General features: G+C 37.6%; 1 protein-coding gene across 6 annotated transcripts in view; it reads right to left on the bottom strand.

Annotated features, from left to right (window-relative positions):
* Positions 1-24,396, bottom strand: part of MTMR8 (myotubularin related protein 8) — a 142,406-nt gene that overhangs the window by 86,566 nt on the left and 31,444 nt on the right. For 2 of the 6 annotated variants that reach the window (XM_039850244.1, XM_039850245.1), the window contains 9 exons: positions 24,127-24,249; positions 21,682-21,844; positions 20,073-20,230; positions 17,680-17,808; positions 16,376-16,510; positions 13,277-13,409; positions 11,848-11,957; positions 3,258-3,383; positions 2,064-2,113 (listed from right to left, as the gene is read on the bottom strand). In XM_039850244.1, the coding sequence (XP_039706178.1) occupies positions 2,064-2,113; positions 3,258-3,383; positions 11,848-11,957; positions 13,277-13,409; positions 16,376-16,510; positions 17,680-17,808; positions 20,073-20,230; positions 21,682-21,844; positions 24,127-24,249 (1,127 nt within the window). The remainder of the gene's footprint in view (positions 1-2,063; positions 2,114-3,257; positions 3,384-11,847; positions 11,958-13,276; positions 13,410-16,375; positions 16,511-17,679; positions 17,809-20,072; positions 20,231-21,681; positions 21,845-24,126; positions 24,250-24,396) is intronic. The other 4 variants (XM_039850246.1, XM_039850247.1, XM_039850248.1 and 1 more) reach the window with 4 other exon arrangements.

Raw genomic sequence — 24,396 nt, 5'->3', positions numbered from 1 at the left:
AATGCAGATGACCTACACTGGCTTAGAGGGTTCCTTAACTAACTCAAATCCAATTATCTTCATGGATCTTTATCTCTACTATCAGTCTCCCATATCCATGACCATAAGCTGGCTCTTGAAGTTACCTAGAGGTTTGTGCTCCATTTTGAAATTTTAATCTCAATATCCTACTCTGACCACCATATATTTCCAAAGGCTGCTCATCTCACCTCCTCCAGTCCTCATCTCTGAACCTCTCAATCTGCCAGATTCCTTCCCTTTTGTACTTATCCAGCCTATACTATATGGTCTGTCCCATCAACCATTCTTTCTCCATTTTCTCTAACTTTCTGATCTTTATTGTCATTATTCTCCTTCAAAATCCAACTACAGATGAACTGAAAAAGCTATGTTCTCTGCTCACAGATCCTAAATGATGGATGCTGCTTGAGAATATTGTAAAACCATGCAAACTGATGCCATTTAAAATTAAGTCTCCGGGGGTGGCTCCATAGTGTAGTGGTTAGCACATCTGCTTTACATGCAGAAGGTCCTGAGTTCGCAACTCACGTGGAGCCACAGACCATACCCCAGGTGCACCAGGCCCCCCAGGTGCACCAGGCCCCGGGTACATGCTGGTAGCATGTGGGAGGAGATGCCCCGACTTCAGAGATCCAGTTCTTAAGGGGAAACAGCAACATCCATAGGTCAGGGGTGGAAGTGTGGTGGGGGATTAAAGAGGGGAAAAAATAAAAAATAAAATTAAGTCTCTGAATTCAGTTAGAACTCAATTGCTCTCAAATAATCTTTATGTATGTCCTTGATACTGTTTTCCCATCATCCTTACAGCAGTTACAAATTTTAAGCTATCGTCTCAAACCCCTAACTTTTTTTGAAACTGGTGTCTACAGTATCACTGGAAAAGACCAAGGCCATCAAGTAAAAATAACTAACTGCTGTCTCTGACACTCACACGCTTAGTTCCTTCACTGCCTGTCTTTCTATCCAGTCTTCATGGAAGAGGTGTTCTTAGTAATAGCTCATGCTAGTCTTTTCATGTGAACTGTAGCTTTTACTTCTTTTCTCCTCAGGAGCCTTATTCTACCAAACACTCACTGTCTCAAATCTTTAATCTTATATTCTTTAATGTTCTAAAGTGTCACTAATTTCAGGTAGCCTTCTTTGTCCCAGTATGGGTTAGGTTCTTTTGTTTATATTTACCTTTGTCTTAGCACTTATTATAATATACTGTCATCATTGATTTTCAGAGACCATATCTGAGTCAAAATAGTCTTCTTAAAACCAGGCATACTGTCTGGCCCAATGTTTGTTGATAAAGGAAGAATGAATAGATGGACCCAAATTGCTAGAGAGTGGCAACCAAATGAAATTAAATAGATATACACCAATGGAGGAGAATATGACCTGAATTATAATTTCTCTGAGAGTAAAACATTTTATGTGTCTTTGGTACTGGCTCAGTGTCTGATATAGTATACAGCACATTGTTAGGTATTTGGTAAATATTCATGGATTGTTCTGATAACATAGGTAAAGCCTCAGAGAGGCTGTTAGGCTCATAGCACACACTAGATGAATGCAAACCCTGGCACCACCCCTTCCTTACTAAAGAACAGGAAAAAGCATCTGTCTTTTTCCTTACAAAAGGTTAAAAGGTGCATTGTCTTATGTATTATTCTCTCTGCCTGAATGCCCTCCTCATCCCACTATTCTGTCTAGCAATCTCCTATCCATTCCCAAAAATTCATCTTTAAATGCTGCCTATTCCTGAACACCTATCCTGACTTCTTCAAGCAGATATAAGCACTTTATTCTTTGTGTCCTGTGATGCCTTGTTCTTCCCTGAAACATTTAACAACTTGAAATAATCATTTGCACACTTCGAAGGCAGAGATATACCTTTGTAACCCTAGTACCCTAGCATAGTGTCTGGAATACTTGTTTCCTGATGAAAAGAGATTTATACCATGTTTAACTCACTGTTCCTTCATACACAGGAACATACTGGGTTTCGATAAACCTCACCTTAATGACCGCCTCCTTTAAAGTGAGGATATTTTTACCTTTGGGAGAACTTGTGGCCCATGGATATCCATTCTTTCTCTATCAGAATCTTCATTTTTATACAAAAAGAAAAGTTTGCATTAGACATCATAAAATGAATTAACCATACATATAAAAATATCAAAACACTTTCCTGAAATGGATGTTGTACAAGTTTGAGATGGGCTGATAATAAATAAATTTTCCAAATGATAACTGAGTCAAAATAGTCTTCTTAAGAAGACTATTACTTCCAATTTTAATTCACACAGGTTGATTTTAAACCTCCCTTACACAACACTCTCATTCACCAACAGACTATCTCCTTTTCTACTTTAAAATATAATAGAAAACATCCCCAAATTCTTTCCTTCTAATTACCAACATATCTATAAATATTCATTCATTCAACCAAAAAATATGCATTTACTTTGAGGATTCAACAGTGAATAATATAGACAAGGCTCTTCTGTAGTCTAGTGGAAGAAGTGGATAATAAACAAATGTGCCTTCCTTTAAAGGCCTATACAGGCCACCTTCAAATTTCAAATGCTCTCAGGAGAAATTATACTGGACTTGTATCCAGTGTCGGATTTCTTTTAGCCTTTACATGATGTGTGACAAGCCATTTGAGCCATAGCTAAATGCAAACCTGATAAACATGATATTAAATTCAACCTATTAAGAAGCAGAACTCCAAAATCAGTGCTTGGGTTTATACCAAGAACAAATCTTGGTACAAACCTATTTTCAACCACTTAAAAAAAAAAGGCATTTCCAAATAATGAGGCTAAACTCCGATGTGTTCTTTTTTTAGGAAGATCACCTAAGAAGCCTTGGATTCAGCATCAAAAAATAATCATGAGTCTGACATCCAAATGGCTGACATGTTGAAGATGATGAACCCATGAGACAGTCTATTTGATAGTCATCCATCCACTCTGCTCTGCAAACTTTTTGAGTCTCTCCTACCCTTTACAGCATTTTATTACATCTATCAATACAACTTACCTTCTGATAGGTAAGAATGTACATCAGAAAGTATATAGACTGTAAATGCCTAATTTAGTAGAAAGAAGCTAAACTGAAAAACAGGGCCACTTTTGTAGATTTGGAACACCTTCTTGTAGAAAACAAGTTGGTTGAGAGTTCTTTTTGATTTATCCACAATCTATCACTCATGCAAAGTAAAATACTATTGCTTACTCTCTTACCATGAGACCTTTGAATGTCCTGTAAAATGGATCTAGGAGAATGCTAGCCACAGAGCAGACTTGTGCTGTGCGGTCCCACCCATCAGAACAGTGGACTAAAACACTAGCCTTTTCTCCCTTCACTGCCTGTGAAGACAAGAGGCAAAAAGTAGCATAAACACATTTTGCATAGTATATTGGGTTAATAAATAGGGTTGCCAAATGCCTACAATACAGAGAACCTGGTCTTACTGGACTATATTATTTTTTTTCTCATAATATCAGTATCCTCTGTGGGTAATGAAAAAGAAAATAAAGGCATGCAACAGGAGAAGGAGAGTTTACCTAACAGGAGAATAAAATCAAACAAACAATATATGAGTCAGGGTAAAAAGAAAAGAAAGTTCTAAATTCCCAAAACCTCTGAAGAAGACAAGAATCAACTCTGAGAGAGAAGGGTGGGCAAGAGGAAGAATTCTGCCCCAAAACACAGATAGGACAGTCCTGCATTCCAACCCCAGACTTGACAATGATTTCCTCTGGAGTCTGTAGACATTTAATCTTACTAACTTAAATCCTTTTGACATAAGATAGAGAGGTTTATCTGTCTTAGGTCAGTTTCCGTACTTTCAGAATGATGTAAGGTCTAGGCAGTTACCCAGTCTTGGCAATTTGACAATTGATAGATATGGAGCATTCATTTATTCATTCTAACACTTAATAACGTATCGTATCTCTCTGTGCCAAGTATGTGGTTAGAAATTATAGATACAAAGACATGACACAGTTTCTGCCTTCATGGAGTTCATAAACTAGGGTGAGCAAATGTAAACAAATAAATACAATACAGTGAAACAACTGTTGCTATAGTGTAATGTATAATAACTATATCCTTTTGAAGGAACCAGGAAATCCTGAGCCTTTAAGAGTAACATTTCCTCAGGTGAGGAAGGAGAATGAAATTAATTTATTACACATTTATTCATCCACCCACCTAGCTAATAATTACTGAGTGACTATACAAGAAATACTATGGTATGTACTGGAGATACAAAGAAGACAAACACTTACATGAACAACTACAAACCAATGATAACTAAAACAATAAAAGTATACACACCAGGTACAACAAAGACACAAAATAACCAAAGAGGAGACAACTGAAGTAGGCTTATCAAATGATTAGGCATTTGTCAGATGGATGAGGAAAAGACATTCCAGGCAGGGGGTACAACACAACAACATGTAGAAAGGCAATGAGGTATGACATAGGTGAAGAACTCTTAGTTACCTTGGTAATGTCTGAGGCTAAGCTGGGAGTGAAGGAGTGAGGAGAGACAGGCCTGCCCAGAAGGGCAAGGGTCAGACTGACAAGTGTGCATTTTATCTGGTGTAAAGGGGAGCCACCGAGGTGTTAAAAACAGAGGAATGCCATGATAAGATGTGCTCACTATGGTGACAATAAAGAGAATGGATAGCGAGGACATGAGTTTGGAATTAGGAAGATCAGTCAGAGTGCTACTAAAATTGTGAAAGGCAATGAGGGCTTGAACTAAGGTAGTAGTAGTAGGGCTGAAAAGGAGAAGAGGGATGTTAAGAATGAAAATGGAGATGGGATGAAGGAGAGGAATCAAAGATGACTCTGAAATGTGTGGCTTAGTAACTCAGTGAATGATAGCGCCATGAATCTGAATAGTGAACATAGAAGAGGAAACAAGTTTTAGTTGATGTTGGAAACAGGTAAGAAGATTTCAGTTTGGGCCATGGTGAGTCTGAGGTAGTTGAGGAACATCCAATGGAGAACAGAGTGGAAAATTGCATGTGTGGGTCTGAAGCCCAGAAAAGGGAGGAAGCTGGGCCAGAGTGTAGACTTGATCACTGTATGAACAGAGATGGTAGTGGAAACCCTGGGCATGAATGGTGCTGTCCAGGCAGAGACCAAAGTAAGAAGAGGAAAGACCTGAAAAAGCAGTGACTTTTAAAGGAAAAGTAGAGGAAGAGGGGATATTATAGGAGTCAGCTTGTGAAAAAGCATCTTGAAAGGTAGAAAGAGAACCATGAAGGAGTAGTTGCTTTAAAGCCAGGACTACAAAAATGGTTCAAAGAGAAAGGGTTAACAGTGCCAAATACAGCAAAGAGGTCAAAACAGAACAAAGATTAAAGAGTGACCCTTAGATTTGACAAGTAAGGGGTCATTAGTGACCTCAGCAAGAGCACTAGTAGTAATGGTATACAGAAATCGGATCACAGTGAACTGGAGTAAAGGGAGGTGAGGAAGTGCTCATAGGGAAGGTCAACTACTTTCAAGAAAGCTCTAACCAAGAGGAAAGAGGACACTAGCTAGAATAGGATAAGAAAAGTACTTTTTCTTTAGGAATGAGAAAGTATTTGAGCATATTTCTGAGGGATGAAGCCAGCTGAAAGGATTAGGTTGAAAATATAGGAGAAAGAGGTTCCTAGAAGGAGTAGGAAATGAGATTTGAAATACAGGTAAAGGGCTTAGTCTTACACAAAAGATAGGGCACCGTTTTCCAAGACAGCAAGGAGACCCAAAAAAGCTGGTAAATGGGAGAAAAATGTGGCGCAGATGATAGAGGCTTTGTTCATCCCTCTTGCGAGCAATTCAAAGTTGTGACAGAATCACAGAGCAAACAGCAAGGAAAGTCGCCTGGGATCTAGATGAAAAAGCCCTACAACTAGGGAGAGAAATAAGAAATCACCCTGCAACGGGAGGAGGTAGGACAGGGCGAGGACATGAGGCTGCCCAGTCCCCAGCAGCTGAATGGGACGGAGGCCATAGCAGTGGCAGCTGCAGGCACCTCTTAAAGGGGCCATGTCCATGAGCAAACTTTCACAGTGACGGACCTGCTTACTCTGAGCAACACTGCAAGTTCGGCTGTGAGGTGGGCACCAGGGATTTACAGGGGAACATGAGTTTTCGGAGTGAGGGCCACAGGCTAGGGTCTCTCCTGGATAGAAGTGCCGGCGGTATCCATTGTTCCTCTGTGAACCTTCTCCCTTCCCAGTGTGTGGATGCAGCACCGCCAAAGCTGACACATCATCAAACTGGAAAACAGAGGTCGCTCCACCAGGAGGATTCCCTGAAACTCCACCTTCCCCAACACACGGCCTGTCCCAAGCCACATACAGGTGTATCCTTGGAGAGTCAGGTGCTACTTGCTGAGCGGAGCCAAGACTCACACTACTGTCAGCTGGCCTTGGTTTCTGGTGTGGCCTTTTGAGGCAACTATATGCACCGCATCTGCGGATTGCTTGCTGAATCTTAACAGGTAGACCGGGAGTGGTATAGGCTGAGGCTAACCTTATCCTGCAGCTGAACCCCTCTAAGGACTGTGCTACTGGTCACATACCAAACAAAGCCACGCTAGTAAGAGCGGGAGACTTAAGAGCCTTGCTTAGTACATAGAAAAAGACGCAGAAAGTCAGCCAAAATGGGAAGACAAAGAAACAGAAACCATATGAGAGAACAGAACAGAGATCCAGCAAGAATGAAGTCAAGCAATCTAACAGATGCAGAGTTCGAAACACCTGGTTATAAAGATGCTCAATAAACTTAGGGGAAGTATAGATGAATTCAGTGAGAACTTTTACAAAGAGATAAAAAACATAAAAATGGAAATGGAAATCATAAAAGAGAAACGGTCAGAAATGAAGAACACATTATCTGAGATGAAGAGTATATTAGATGGAAAAAACAGAGTGGATAAAGAAGAGGATCGAACCACTGATACAGAGGATGGGGGAGCCAAGGACACTCACTCATAATGGCAAGGAAAAAGAAGCCAAGACTATAATAATAATGTAAGGAGCCTATGGGACACTACTAAATGTAAAAATTATCATGTCATAGAGGTATCCAAGGAAAATAAGATGTTGAAGAGCTATTTGAAGAAATAATGATGTAACCTGGTGAAGGAAGTAAACATACAATCCCAGGAACCTCAGAGAGTCCAAAGAAAGAGGAACCCAAGGAGGCCCACATCAAGACACATCATAATGAAAATGTCAAAGGTTAAATACAAAGAGAGAATCTTAAAAGTAGCAAGAGAAAAGCAATTAGTTACAAGGGAGCACCCATAAGATTGGCAGCTGATTTCTCAAAAGAAACTATGCGGGACAGAAGGGCTTGGCACAAAATATTCAAAGTGATGAAAGTCCAGGATCTACAACCAAGAATACTTTATCCAGCAAAGCTATCATATAGAGTTGAAGGACAGATAATGAGCTTCCTAGACAAAAATAATCTAAAAGAATTTATCAACACCTAGCCAGTATTACAAGAAATTTTGAAGGGACTTCTTTAAGAAGAAAATACATGCGTCAAAAACAGGAATAAAAAATGGTAATAACAACATTCCTATCAACAAGTACCTCAAATGGAAAATAATTTAGTGCTCCAACCAAAAGATAGAGTGGCTAAATGAATAAGAAAACATGACCCCTACATATGCTGTCTACAAGAGACTCGCTTCAGATTAAAAGATACACACAGACTAAAAGGAAGGGGATGGTGAAAGATATTGCCTTGATGGACCTAGAGGGCATTGCACTGAATGAAATGGGAAGGATAGAGAGGGACAAGTATCACATGATTTCATGTACATGTGGAATCTATGGAACAAATAACAACAAAAAAAGCAGTAATAGACTCATAGTTACAGAGAATACTTTGAGGGCTGCTAGATGGGAAGCAGGTTGCAGGGTGGGAAAAAAAGGCAAAGGGATTAAGAGGTACAAATGGATAGCTGCAGAATAGACCTGGAGATGTAGAGTATAGCATGGAGAAGATGATTAATAATGTAATAAATATGTAAGGGGTACTAGAATCAGTGGGATGATGATTAATAATGTAATAAATATGTAGGGGTACTAGAATCAGTGGGATGATCGTTTTGCGAGTTATGTGGATCTCTGATTACTAGGTTGTACAATTGAAACTGGTATATTATTGTATACCACCTATAATTGAAAAAAAATCTCATTGAATTGTACAATGTAAATATGAGCAACTAATTGTCTATTATATTTCAATAAAGCCAGGAAAAATTTTAAAAAAAGAAAAAGCTGGTCATGACAGTTAGTGGAAGATGAGAGATGACCTTAATTCTTCCATGAAGAAGGAAGCATTTTCGAATATGTACTTATAGAGACAGGAGTAATAGTGGTGTATCCAGCTTGAAAGCAGGTACAAATTAGGAATAGCTGCTTGGTGGAACAGAATTGGTACCCAACCAGGGACACAAAGTGACTGCTAAGTGGCCCTAAGACTACAGGACTACAGCTAAGATGATGGAACATAAACCTATATAATACCAATTAACATAGCTATGGGATTTATTTCTTTGTAGCGATGTTTAGTAGTCAAGGTGTAAGAGCAGAGAATGTAGAGAACGACTTGGATTAGCAGGGCAGGTAAAGTGGAAGGATATGGGGCAAGTTGGAACAGATGAAGTGTTATACTACTAGGTCTTGGCTAGAGAGGGAAGAATAGGGGAAAAGGTGGAAAAAGAGGAGTTAAAAGTGTATAGGTCTCCATGGGACAGAGGAACCAGGCTAGCTGGTGTAAGAGTGTGAGAACTGGAGTATAAAAGCTCAAAGAACTATCAGTGCCAAGTGGTCAATAGATTGTATAAGGACAATCAAATCTCCTGGGAGGAGAGGAAGAATTAGGATGGAGAGAAAGGTAGTAAGGATATTCCCAAAGTCCTTAATGGAGAAGAGAGAGTAACTAAGAGAGGTACAGAAGTATAGCTAAGTAAAATAGACAAGAAAGGAAGAAGGAATTTTTTAAGGAGTAAGGGAAATACTATACCTGCCATAGGCCCTGTGATTCATGGGATGTGGGAAAATAAGTAACCTTTATAGTAGAAGGTACAAAAGAAATGATATTCCTAGAAGGATAGTTAGGTTGCAGGTGATATAAGAGTTAGAGATATCTGGAAAAAAGTTTCCCAACCTTTTTAACTTCTCAGTTAACCAGACATCTCAGGTAGTGTCTGAGGCCTGAAAGTAGCAACTATATTTTCCTTAGGGGTCCAAATAAAGTGAAAAGTCACTGGTGGATAGGAAAAGATGCTCTATTTCACTAATGTTTGAAGAAATTCAAATTAAAACATGATATAAAATACATCACCTATTGGCAAAAATTAAAAAGACTGATGATAACCATTACTGGCAATGTAGAGAATTAGGCATTGTTGATGGGAATGGAAACTGATGTGACCTATTTGAAGGATAATTTGGCCACTTCTAGTAAAGTTTGAAATATTCATACTCTTTGACTCAGAAAATCTACTTCTAAAAAATGTCCACACATATAAAGATATATATTCAAGAGTATTTGGTACAATAATGCCTGCATTTAAAAAAAACAAAGAAAAACAAACAAACAAAAAAATGAGAATAACTGAATTGTCCATTAAGAGAGGACTATGGTAAATTCACAAATTGGAACATGATACAGTCATTGAAAAGAATGAAGTAGTGCTGACTGAAATGACCTGGAAAATGTTCATCATACATTAAGCATAAAAAGTCAGATGCAAAACAATATGCACAGTAAAACAGCATTTTTACAAAATAATAGTAATAATATGTAAGTATATATGTTGAAAAACTCTAGAGCTGAACTGTCCAATATGGTAGTCACTAGCTAAAAGTGGCAATTTAAATTCAAGTTCACCAAGATTAAATAAAATTTAAAATTCAGTTTATGTCTCTCTAGCTACATTTCGAATGTACAATTGCCAAATGTGCCTAGTAGTTATTGTATTAGTATAGATCTAGAACATTTCTATCACAGAAAGTTCAAATAGTGCTGATCTAGAGGCATACACCTTAAACTATTAACAATGATGTATATGCTGTGGGGCAAACTAAAGGGAACATTTACATTTGATGTTATATATTTCTGAAATGTTTACTTCTTTGATAATGTACAGATACAACCTTTGTCATGAGGAAAAAAAAATAAGATGATGAGAGAGAAAGAGAGAGAGGGAGGGGTATTATAGTGTTTTTGAAAATAAGAAGTTCACTTTTGCCAGGATTTTATAGGCAATGGGGAGCCACTGGAGGATCTGAGCTTAAAGTGATATTATCAGATGTACTAAAGAAAGATGACTTTAGAAGCTATTTGGTGGTCAAACTGAGGAGTAACTACGAAAAACGCAAATTAGTAAAAAGTGAACAAGTTAGGAAGTTATTATAGTACTTTAAGCAAGGGATGATGAATGTCTTAACTAGGGAAGTAGCAGTAGAGACTAGGAAGAAATGATAGATGAGAAACATTTCTGTCAACTCGAATTGAAAAAAAATTAAATGAAATAAAAAAATAAAAAGCGAAGAAAAAAAGAAAAATAAATAATTGTTAAAAAAAAAGAAAAGAATGACTTCTGAGGTACAGCTGATAGGAGTAGGCAACTGCCAGCTGGAGGAAAAGAGAGAATTCAAGGCTGACTGAGTTTTCAAGCTTGGGGTAAGGTGGTGGTGGAAATGAAATGGGGAGCAAAGGATAATTGTGAAATCCCAAGTCTATCTTTTTCATCCATTCATTTTAAATCAACAATATTTATAAGATTGCACTGTCTATTAAATTGATCCCTCTTCTCAATCCTCACTCTGTCTAATGAAGTCAGCTTCAGAGAAGGGAATATAGATGTATGGATATAAGACATGTGAAAAAGGAACAATATGAAGACTGGTTAGAACAGTGGGCTTGAAACAACCAAAGGGGTCACATAGTAACATTAATAACATATAACTAAAAAAATGTAGGCAACAAAACTAGGAAAACGAAAAAGCATTACGGATGGATCTTTAAGGTAGAAAATGACAGCAGATGGGTAAAAAGTCATTCTCTCCTTTTCTTTACTTCTATCAAATAACAGGGGTGAGATGAAGAGGGAGAGCTGTCATGTAGGAATATATATATAAACAAAACTTCAAAACAACAAAATGTATACTCTTAATTTCTTCTTCTTTTTCATCACCTAACAAATGATACAGAGGCCAAGGTTCTGGAGGTCAGAAAATAAGTGAGTCACCATGACTGAGTGATGAAGCCTGCCTGGACTGCATTCAGAGGCAGACCTACAGAAAGAAGTTAAAAATGTCTGTTTAATACTCAGAGCTCTGAATACCCATAGATACACAAGCTCTGCATTTATTTTACACCCACTCATACTTCCGCTTGATACCTTAGAATCAACACAAAAATACAACAGAGTATTTGAGCTGGAAGGACCATTAGAGATCATCTAAGAGGTTTTAATTTGGGGTATGAAGATCCATTTTCTGCACACATAGCCATATGTACATTTTTCCAGGGGGAAAATCATATTTCCAAAGGATTCTGTGGGCCCCCCCAAAATTATAACATTACACTCTAGTCCAACTACCTTGTTTTACAGATGAAGAAACTGAGGCCCAGAGAAGGGATGAGATTTGCCAAGGTACACAGTAAATTAGTAGCAGAGCTGAAATTAGAAACTAGGCTTCTTTTCAATATTCTTCCCACCAGGATACACTGCTACCTCAAGAGATCCCATAATTAAAGTCAGTGCAAGTTCTTAAAAGTCCTGATTATTACCTTTGCAATGAAAATTCCAGCATCCATAATAGCTTTAATGTGTTTCAACCACCCTGAGCTCTCCAGGCCGCTAAGAAATTCACTCATTGTTGGAGTTTTCAATTCACAAACTAGGGTAGAAAAGGAAGCAGAGATTGAAATTCACAACCACCTCAGTTTACTCAGCAAGAAAGGGGACTAAGTGGGCTCTAAATTTGTAAATGAGAAAGCTGAGGTACAGAGCGGTTAAATGATTAGTTGGAAACCACACAGTGACTCAGGGATGGGCTAGAGCCTACCATATCTTCCAGTTCAGGTCTCTGCTTTCTTGAGTTGAAGAACCCACCCCCAAGCCCACAGAAATCTCTGAAAAGGGCCAGAAGACTGAGTCAGCATCCACAGGAAAACACATCTCCTCTGATTATAAAACACATCTGATACTAATTCTACCCATTCTTCCTATCTCTGCAGGCCCTTAACATCTGTCCGTACTCCCATATCCACATCTACCCCCTGCAGCCCTGTGCAGTCTCAACAGATTGAAAACTATATATATGGCAGTTAAGTTTCATGGACTTTTCATTGGTTATCCAGCAGAGGGCAATCATTTGCCTCAAAATTCTGTGAAAAGTCCTGTTCCATACTCCTGTAAAACATTCTGGGACAAAAAAGAAAGGAGGAAGAAACCTAAGGAAGAGGAGCACTAATATCCTATAAAAGATGAAGACTGAAGAAACATGACCTTATATAAGGTCGTGTAAGGGAAAGGTCCTGGCCTGCAACATAAGTACAAAATTGAAGAAGAGAGAGAAAAACAGAGAGTTCACTAAAGAAAGCAGGTTTTTACTCTCTCTTCCTGAGTTGACATACCATATCATAGAATCCTGGGTGGTAACTTTGGGAAAAATGTTCTAGACTCATGAGCCCTTCTTATAAGGCCCCAGTCTCACCTTGCCCCCACACTGATGCCAATTATTTTACAGTGATGACGGATGACCCCAATTGTCTGATGTCAGCTTCATTCTTTTGAAGTCTGAACTCACCTCCTTTATCAGCACAGTAATGAAATCAGACTCCTTACAGTAGATTAAGTGAGATGATTTCTTACCTTGCGGATGATACAATGAATCCCAAATTTATTTATACTTATGTTGACCTACCTACCGTTGAACACCACCCTCTGTAACTCTATAGAAATTATTTCCCCATAAACTAAACCCAGATGGATTCCACTGAGTTATGAAACTGCACATTAGTTCCACTGCCAGACCAACACTGCTATAATTCAGTACTATGTAAGTTGGATTCATATTATAGTCAAAAACCTTATCACCTATTGACTCTGTTCACCTGGTTGCTTTTATGTTTCATCCCAAATAAGGCATGCTTTTTGCATATATAATAAGGCAAAGCTACGGCCTCTGGCCTAGCCAAGGTAAAATCCCTATACCTTCCAAGAGTTTCTGCAGGCTGCTCCGCATCACATGGATATTCTCAATGCCCATGAACCTGAAGCGAATGTTGGCATAGTTGTCTTCGTTTTCATACCCCTTCCCAGCTGCTCTGTTGGCCATGGCATTCAACTGCAATCGTTGAGGACATAATAGAGCAGATTGGGCAGATGATGAAATAACAGGGTTTATCAATCTCAATGCCTTATTCTAAACAGTTTTAAATCTTACCCTTTTACAAAGAAGTTAAATCAGATGGGGTACATTCTGGGATGGAGAGAATTTCACTGGTTTTTAGATCAGGCATCTTAAGTAACAGTAGTATAAGGAAAGAAAGAGAGATTTAGTGCTTTTGTTTTATTGCTATAACCCTGCTTAAGAAAATGAAGGATATGGCAGCTATGAGGATATGTGATCTGAAGAACTGAAATAATAATTTTGAGCTTCCTATCACTAACAAATGTTTTCTCAGATTTAAAGTCTTTATGCTGTGAAACATGTAAAAGTTCAAAAATCTTTACAGCTGAGAAGCTCCAGAAAAAAGTCTAAGAACTTCAAGGCCAATTAATTTTTAAAAGCTATTCTAGAAAATGTCTAAAATATGCATGAGAAAATGATTGATTTTCACTCACTGATAAAATTGAAATGGAAATACCAAGACCTGTTTTAACACTATGTTAAGCTTGTGGTAATCAGAATATTTCTAGGTCATAAGAATAATTCTGGGCAGGGTAGGGAATAAATGAGACTTGCAGAAAGAAGATAGTAATATAATAACTAGGAAACAGCCAAAATACCTTCTATGATAATACCCATCTTACTAATTAAATATTTTTCTGTTGTCTGGGCCTATTTTCTCATCTCCCAGTATTGTGTATTTCAGAAGGCAGGAGGAGCATGTATATGGACAGGGCATAGTTTTTGTATTAATAGAAAAGAATGCCATTAAAACCTCAAAAGCACAAACTCTTCATGTTAACACATTCAGGGAAAAAAGTCTGTGTCAAAATATTCTGTTTAGAATGCAAGATACGTGTGAAAGGGAGAAACATGATGGTAACCTATTTATCACACAGAGAATATCACTGAAATTTCATTAAATTAATGACAAATGTCAAAGGAACATCTATGGAGGTACAAGCAACAGCCAGATAGCAGAAAGGAATTTTGCTATGATTGATGGATGCTTCAGCAGACAAAACAATAATTACAGCAGTCCCTATCCAGATCTGGGTAGCACTAGAAAGGCCAGCTACTACAGACAGCTAACAACATTTGTACCACTACAAACTCTTTGGGAATATGTCTGGAAGAGTTAAGGAATAGCTACATATCAGCAGCCTAATATTCAAGTAGGAAAGAGATAATATTTATGGAGCTCCTAGTAAGTGCCAGACACTGTACTAGATCCTTTACATTATCTCATTGAACCCTCACTACAGTCTCTAAAGATAAGTATTATTATTATTCTCATAAGAAAACAGTGTCAGAGAGGTGAACCAGTTTCAACCAGAATCATGGATAAGGGCTGAAGGCAACAGCTGGCCCCAGATTTATCTGACTCCTTAAAAATGTAATTTTGTCACTACAATACAGTTTCTACTAAAAGTACAGGTCTAGCCATTCAGAAGAGGCGGCGGGGGGCGGGGGGTGCTAGATATTTCTAAGCCTTCTGAGAGAGGAAAAAGGGACCCATTAAAAGGGGCCTTTTAGTCCTAGGTTTGGACAAAAGGCATCAGTCCCTTAGCTTTTCAAAAGCTTGGTATGTTTCTCTTTACCATGTTAAGATTATTTAATCTTGATAAAAGATACAGATTTGATTAAACTCCTTCCAATCGTGAATGGCAGATGCAGTTATAGTTGAAGCAAGACAGCAAACTTTTGAGAAACTGAAAGATAATGCCTGAGCAGAAAGGGAAATTATTTTCCCTCTTGAGCCCAGTTAGTCTTAGGTAGATCTGGAGAATGACCAGTGAGAGATCCCCAAAATGGGGCAGAGAGCTGTCGAAGGCCACTATCTGGTTTCATGTGCAGCCAACTGCTCACCTCTGATGCCACAACTACCTGGCTTAGGCTTAGATCTAAATCACTAATTTAGTAATCACTAGTTAGCAATGAAACCTCCTAGTCAGCCATGCTTCCCACGTCGAATTACAAGCAAACTTATTTCTTTCTGGGGCTGTTTGTAAAAAGGGCAGTCTTTAAGAAAAGGGAATCTGTCCTTTACTTGCCTCATAGGGCACTATTAATTCTTCAACAATCCCTAACAAAGATAGACAATATATTGAAGGTCAAGGAATTAATACAGAGAGTTTAGGTTGATACTTAAGTTGATCTGAGGACCCTCCTTTCTATGACATTCACGTTCGAAAGGGACAGATCATGCAGTATCTGACTCTTGGAAAGATCAAGAAATTTCACTATGACCATGTCCACTGCCAAAATCCATTGCAAACTTATGTTTCTGCTTTTCTTTTTCTCTGGGACCAAGATTTAAACTTCACTTCATTGAACTTCGAAAAACTTAATCAGCAAATAGTGCTGGGTGCTAAAAAAAAGTATTTCCACATAAGCTAAAGAATTTTTGTTAATATTTGTTAATTTGTGAACCTGGTTCCTTCAGGAGACATCAAAGTATTACTAACCCACTGCAGTTTGATATATTATTTACAAAAAAGATATGTACTGATAAGTTTCCAGTATTAAGTCTAAGTGCTTTCTCTGATAATAAATTTACACCATAGAAGAGGAATACTGAAAATTCTGATTGATGAACAGATTTAGCGAAAAAGATGAGGGAACATCAAAGAATCTCCAGGCATTCAATTCAGATGTCACAAATTCAGGAGGTGGAAAAGCCAAGTTATTCAAAGTAACTTTGAAAGAATCAAGAGTATCTCACAGTCTTGCTTGACAGCGACAGGCTACAATAAAAGGAGCTCCAAAAGGCTTGCTCAAATTATTTTACACAATGTCTGACACAATAAGCCCATATACACAAACCTAACTTTCCCAATAACACTGCAAAGCTCAACAGGTAGGAATGGGGATTACAAAATAAGTGAAGTAGGAATATCAAAGAAGTCACTGATAGATACCTTTGGTCTTGTGTCTACAACATACATAAACTGGCTCCCTGGGTTCGTTTGGCTAATGGCCTCTAGCAAGAGCTCATCATCTACGCAGCGAGTGTAAAATCCAGATAGAGGCTGACTACAGCGGCAAATAGCAGCCTGTAAGGAAAAATGTGACAATTGAGTAATCACATGCACAGATGGTCAAAATCCTCTTTGATCCCAGGTTGGGTGAGCAGAGAAAGATGAGCCAACTCAGAGTAGTGAAGCAAAGAGAGATGTATCTCTGAAGCCTAGCTATTCCACTGACACTGGGCTCAGCTTCCAGCCTCTCCCAGGCATGTGGGCTTTATTACCACAAACTGCTGCTCAGAATAGTCTTTTTTTTCCCCTTCTACAAGGCTAAGATTCTTAACCCAGTCTTGGCAAATCCAGACTATAAGAAAATCACATCTTGAGTAAGTAGTTCTTTAATAAAATTCTATTCTCAATATTTATTAAGCTAGTATTTTTCTGAAACTTCTCTGCTTTTCATAGTCCCGGTAATATCATCCATATAAACCAGAGGCTTGCAGTGGCAGCAGAATTCAAGTTACAGCAGAGATTTAGAGTGTCTAAAGAGAGAAGGGTTCACTTATTAATGTCAAATCTGAGAGACTAGTTTGTTTTGAGCCATTTCGATATAAAAACAACACAGCTATTTAGCAGGCATGCCTGGTAATGATTAGTTAATGGACTGCATTGCAGTTCAGTGTAGTTTTTAATGAATCTGCTCACCTTGATAGTTTGACACAAAGACACCCACTTGTATCACTATACTCTTTAGGACCTATTTTGATCATGATTATTTTTCTAACTCCAGATCTCAGAATGACCACAAAAGGCAAGAACTATTATCCCTTCCTATGGAAGGGGACTCAAATGGAGGAGTCAAGTGCTTTTTCCTACTACCTTAAATTATATTAAAAGTAATGAAAAAGAATCGAGGACATCTACGTTCTAGTGAGACAGCACAGCCTGCAAATTTCCTTTCATACAATCGGCTCCCTTTCATTCAACAACTTATCATCAAGCTGGAGCCCTCAGAAAAGGAAAGAAACAAATGAACACACAAAAAATGTCATTTAATATCTGTACAACATTTTACAATCTATGAAGTACACATGTACTTTCCCTCATGTGACCTGCTTAAAAACCCTCAGAAGTATTAAAATTCAGAGAAGTAACTTGCTTGATATCACATAGTTAGTAAGTGGCAGTGATGAGACTTAATCCCAGGTCTTCTAGAGACAAGTTTAATTGACATGAGAGAAGTTTGCTCAACTCACATTGTTCTCTTTGTAGAGGTAGGAGAGCACAGGCATTCGTTCTTTACTTCTGAACTTCGAACTTCCAACCACCGTTCCCAAGGTAACGGATTTAGGAACCACTACTGCAGGAGGGTAAGTACTGCATATCTAAAAAAAATTCAACTTTTTAAGCTATATATTTTTTTACATTTTCCACTTGCTACCAATAGATTGGAATAGCAATCACTCAAGCATTAGCTGCCCAGTATTTAACCTCTTAGAAGCATCCATTCCTCAGAAATAGGAACAAAAATATCCTTGGTGTAACAGCTTTTCCAAGTATGCCAATATTTTCTAGAAAGGAAGTTATCAAGACATAGAAGAACAAAATGTACTAACATTATAGGTAGAAATGCATATTACAGATAGAAACACACAAATAACCCTACCTTGAAATTCCTAAATTTGCCTATCAGAGCAAATAATATATATCGTAAATAACTAAATTAAAACAAATACTCAAATATAAGGCAGACAGGTGGAAAAGAAGAAAACATGATTTACTCCTTAAAATGCATACTACATTCCCAGTATACACATCTTGAAGGCCTTTAAAACACTAGTCTGGGGGTGAAAGTACTGACATTTTAGGTGTGACTTACTCTATAAAGGGGGTCAAATATGTGGTGACAGAAAGAAATCTAACTATGGGAGATGAACACAGTGTAAACATATATATGCCTTACTGTTAAAGTGTACAACTGAAACTTTGGATTTTCGTTAACCAATGTCACCATAAAAAAAAAAAACCTGATACATTTTCTCAAATTTATCAGCTTTTAGTGGTTGATTACCAAAATATTTCTTTTTAAAGATACGGTGACAAAATATTAAAACAGCATGGACCTGACATTGCCAAATTAATTCTAATCATTCATTTAACTACAGAACACCCTTAAATATTTGAGTGTTGACAATGGATCAAACAAATAAAAAATATGAATAGGCAAAAAATTCAAGATGGATCAGATTAAATACTCTATGTAACTCATTAAAGTCAATATCCTCATAATGCAGAACAATTGAAAGAGAAAGAGTTCTCTACTCATCCCCTTACCTCGACTTAGACTTTGTAGAAGTAGGTAATACAAAGACAAATAAATGGAACTTCTCTATCAACTCAGAAGGCTACAAGCATCCCAAATGCCAAACACTTGTTTTCCTTCTGGGCATCTGAAACTTTGGTAAACACTAGGCAGAGAGTGCCTACATGTCTAGCCCCCAATAAAAATCCCGAGCTTCCCTATAAACAACATTTTCTATATGTTATCATAATATGTTGCTAGAGGAATTAAGCATGTTCTATGTGACTCCACTGGGAAAGGACTCTGAAGCTTATACCTTGTTTTCTCTAGACTTTGCCCCTTTTCCTTTTGTTGATTTTGCTTTGTATCTTTTCTCTGTAATAAATCACAGCCACAAGTATGACTATATGCTATCCCATGAGACCTCCTAGTGAATCACTAAAGCTAAGGAATGTTTTTTGGAACAACCACCCCCCCCTACACACACAGACACATTCCCAGACCTCAATATTTAGCCTAGAGTTCTTCCTTGACATCCTGACTCAAACACTTGCTTTTAAATACTTGATATATTTTGAATAAACTTGAACTCAAATCTAAAACTGAAAACACTGCCCTCTTCTTGTGCTCCTTATCTTGGTTCACATATCCATTACCCACTTGTTCACCTAAGCCAAAAACCAGGAAACCTGGGATGCATACTAAAATTCTCCCTTTCTCCAGCCACATTATTTTGTCAAGGTTCTTTCAATTGTACCACTTAAATATCTCTTAAAACCATCTCTTCCTCTCCATCCATAGTCATTGTCTTAGTTCAGGTTCTCATCACTTTTCATATTCTTCTGCATTCTTAGCTCTAGCAAACCAATTCTCCATACCACTACAAAGTTATCTTTCTAAAATACAAATATACTCGCATTCCTTTTCAGCTTAAAATACTCTAGTGACTTCTGTCTTCCGAGTAATGTTCAAATTCCTTAATTTGGCCATGAAACTCTTCATGATCTGACTTCACTTCCTGATCTCTTTCCTTCTCTATTTGCATAAATTTAGATAGATTTCCTTTTCCAGGCTATTTCCCAAAGTATCAGGCTGTTTCTGATTTCCCAGTCTGAGTTTCATACCCTTCATCTATGCACCAACAGTGCTCTGTGTTTTAGACTATGAGAACTCTGACTCAGTGTACTAAGTACTGCAGGTACTTAATAAATGCTTGTTGCATGGCTGAATGTCAAATGAAAAGGAGAGATTATGATTTTGTTTTCTTTTTTCAAAATGTTATTTGATGATATTCATGTGTTTTAATGTTTAAATGGACCTAAAGGAAAACAACAAGGACAAAATTACCTCATAGTTTCTGTTGGCATCTGTTATGGTCCAGTACCTGTTGGGTATTCCCATACGCCTAAAGTCTGACATTGGGTCAATCAGCTTCCATCCATTTTCCCTCATCTCTTTTGAGGACTTGGGATTATAAGAAAAAGCATATAGATCTTCAGGTAATGCTGGAGAATAGAGACAGGCATGAAAACAAAGTAATAATGACTATAACTTAACATCAAATAATGTAAAAAAAAGGCTAGATTTCCTTTCTCCTGAAAGGAATATTTGTCAAGCAGTCCCAGAAAAGGACAATGATCTGTGTACAAGGTTGCCTTTATATCAGGAATGAGAACTGGATATTGTTTCAGAGTCCTCTTTTTAAAATGTTTTAATATTTTGTGATATCAATACAAAGCAGGAAAATTTTGTCTGGCTTCCTGTGAACTGCTGGGTAATGGACCCAACTAAGTTCAAAGTTTCACTTGCTGGGAAAGTGGTCCTTATAAACTGTTTTTCAACTGAGCTTCAATGTCCTAAGTGTACTGTTTGTGGTAACATGTTACAAAATATTAACACTGTTCTTGCACTCTATTTATCAGGCCAATACCTACTTCTGGCTGATAAATGGCCAGGTCTTCTCTTCTTCTGGTCAACCCCATTTCCCCGCTTCATAATATGCAGCATGTAATTGATAACTCATTTGACCAATTTATGTGGCAACGAATTCTCCAGAGAGGAATGGAATCTGCCAGAGACTTACACAGTGTTGGGCTGGTTGACATGTAACCTCTGCCAATAAAATACCAGCAAATTCTAAGGAATTATTCTAGGGAATAGGTGGAAGAAAATGGGAGGGAAAATGTAGGAACACAGAAATTCTACAGACTAAAATCAGAGGAAGCTGATGGGTTAGCCATCTAGGGATGGGGCTGGGGGATGAGAGTGAGGCTGAAGAAAGGAGATATAACTGCATAATTAAGGGCTCTTGATACTACCAATTTGTATTTCATAATCAATAATATTGTAATAAATATGCATAGTGCCAGGTAGGTACTAGACTAATTGGGGAGAATCACTTCATAAATTATATAAATGTCTAACTACTATGTTGTACACCTGAAACTAATATGAAACAATATCAAATATTAACTGTAATTGAAAAATTAAAAAACTAAAAAGGACTGCCTTAGTCTTCTAGCTGGAACTAAAAGTAGGGGTGGGAATAGTGGACCAAAAATAAAGTTTCCAGGACAAGAGGAAACAAATTTTGCTCCAAAGCAGACTTCCTTCCTGAACTGATGAAAAGAAATTCACAAGTTGACACTTAAAAGGAGGGAATGAGAGAAGGAAATAACATCTATTAAACATCTACTATATAGCATGTACAGAGTAAAATACACAAATACATTTAACCCTCAAAACAACCCCGTGGGGAGCTATACTATCACTACTTTTACAGATGAGGAAGTTGAGTTCAGAGATTATATAACTTGTCCAAATACCATGGAGCTGGTAAGTGGTGGAGCCCAGATCCAAACTCTGCCCTGTTTAACTTCATAGCCCATGATCTTTCCAGTATGTAATTCTGGGGAATAAAATGAATGGTTTCAGACAAAAATACTATCATAACTACCTGGCTGAGAAAGCTTGAGCAGCGAAATATAAACCTCATGGCATACAACGTCAGAGTCTAAAACAAAATGGGCTACCCGGAAGTTCTTACAATGGAGAATCAGAGGACAGCCCAGGCTAGTGATGGGTAACTTCTCCACAGTGGCAATGTGATGCAATGCAATCTACAAAACAGAAAAAATAAATAAATAAATTTTCACAGACATGCACTAGTTATATTACCAGTGTGCCTTACTCTCAGTAATGGTAACAGCACTGCTAGAGCTATGATCACATCTACAGCCTTCAATCATAAGGCACAACTGGGTTTTTCTCAAACAGAAGTAAACAGTGGTAAAGCAATGAGAAGCAAATTGCAGTGTTATAAAACTCTCTCCTTAAGAATATAAGGTTATCAGTCTTGTGAGGTAATTGAAATAAACTGGCTTAATATAGATGATTTCTAGTATGCTATGGTGGAGCTTACAATCATAATAGAATAATTGTCACAGCGAAAAAAAGAATTTCCTTTTGTTCTACCAAATTACTAATTAAAATGACTAATAACTGGCATTGTGCTCGATTCCTTACAAGGTAATCCATGACTATTAATTATTAAATCCCTGTAATAACCTTTTGAGATATAATCATCCCATTTCAGGAAGAAACCAAAGTTCTGAGAAGTAGAAGTGAACTGGGAAGAGAAAAGTGAAGCAGATGAAGGCTGAGAAGAACTTCATTAACAGTACTGAGTAAATAATCCTCCTTTGATCTGTAGAAATAATTCACATAAGTTCTCCCTTCCAGATCTAGTCCCCTGGGTTTGAAATAATACTCAATAAGAATATATCTAGGGAAAAGTGAGCTTCCTATAAATGCAGGTAGAAAGGAGAAAGGCTCATGTCACAGTACTAAAGAAATGATTCCTAAACTTTTAGAAATGGAAGGGTCAGTACTAATTATGTAATCAAACCACCTTATTTTACAGATGAGGAAACTGAAGCCCAGAGAACAAGAGTCATTTACCTGAGGTCATGTAGCTAGTTAGTGCATAGCTGAGTCTAACGAGAACCAGCTCTCCTGAATCCTCTTTTGGCATTCTTTTCATCACACCAAAGGGAACAAAATAAAATCTTGTATGGGGAGAGCTCATGGTGTTTTCAAAAGAAAGTATTAAAATTCAGCTGAACCTTGAACAATGGGTTTGAACTTTGCAAGTCCACTTATATGTGGATTTTTTCAAAATAAATATACAGTTAGCCCTCTGTATCTGCGGGTTTCACATCCACAGATTCAACCAACCGAGGACCAAAAACAGTATTTTCAATCCATGGTTGGGAATCCACAGACACTATATGTATTGTTGCATGCCATTTTCTATAACAGACTTGAGCATCGATAGATTTTGGTATCCGTTAGGGGGTTCTGGAACTAATCCCTCACAGATACCAAGGGATGACTGCAGTTAAATTTTTTAAAAGTCAAAAGTTATATGCAGATTTTCAATTGCACAGAGGTCAGCACCCCTAACCCTCACATTGTTCAAGGGTCAACTGTACTTATTTCATATGTATATTCAGTTTAATTTATTTTATACTTATACAATAGTATTTACCATGTGCCAGGCACTACTAAGCACTTACAACATTAACATTTTTATCTCATAACAAGGTTCTTATTACTATCCCTATTTTACAGATGAGAAAAGTGAGATACAGAGAAGTTTAAATAACTTGCCTGATGTTACAATGGTAGTAAATGCTGAAGCTGAGATTATACCCTGAGTAGACTGGCTCTAGAGCCTACAATTTTAATCACTATGCTATGCTATATACCAGAAACATGTTGTACTTCTTATAGAGAGGTCTCAGCATAAATCTGGCTGATTAAGTTAAGATTAAATGATGCTACTTTAGGATAGGGAGGGCATAAAGTAATGTTAGAGGTGATATGCTAATTAGAAAACATTGTTAAAAGGTATAACAAGAAACACACAACATGCACCCTGTCTTAGGTCAGAGAGATGGTCTAAATCATTGATACCCAAGATGTAGTCAAAGAGCTATCAGCATCACCCGAGAGCTTTTTAGAAATTTAAAATCTTAGGCTTGAGAGTCTGTATTTTTAATAAGCTCCTGGGTGATATGAATACTGCTGGTTACTGGACCACATTTATGGGTAGCAAGGCTTTAAATTACTTCAGGATGCTTGTCAATTAGGCTCAGAAAATGAGCAGAGACTACTCTACCTAAAAATATTGAGGAAAAGTCCCATGTAGTTTACAATGACTAAGATGACTACAGTTAATAACTTGAGGGATGAGGAGTCATACAATTCAATCTATGAAAACGCCCCTAGAATAGCTTCTTTGAAGGAAGGCTTTTAAGCAATTAAACTACTTGTAATTTCAAGAAACTACCATATGCAACTCTTCAAGACCCTTTGAAATTTCTTCTCATGAACATACCCATGTTTCTTTCCGGGATGCACCAGAAGCCTCCACATAGATCAGGTGAGTTACAGTAAGATATAAAATCCCATTCGGTGGTTTCTTATCCATATAACGATCCAGTAACTTCACATTTTCTACCTGTTATTTGGGGGAAAAATACTGATGAAGTCATCAACTCACCAACTGTGATTAAACTGAGATAATTCAAAACAAGATAAATGCTGTTAATCTATTACAAACTTCTTTGAAACTTTCTAGTTCCTGCCACAGTAGCAAACTAGTAAT

The sequence above is a fragment of the Pteropus medius genome, unplaced genomic scaffold (genome assembly GCF_902729225.1).
Source record: "Pteropus medius unplaced genomic scaffold, Ma_sr-lr_union100, whole genome shotgun sequence".
NCBI lineage: Eukaryota > Metazoa > Chordata > Mammalia > Chiroptera > Pteropodidae > Pteropus > Pteropus medius.
The sequence above is the reverse complement of the archived record's forward strand: the minus strand, read 5'-3'. Positions and strand labels throughout refer to the sequence as shown.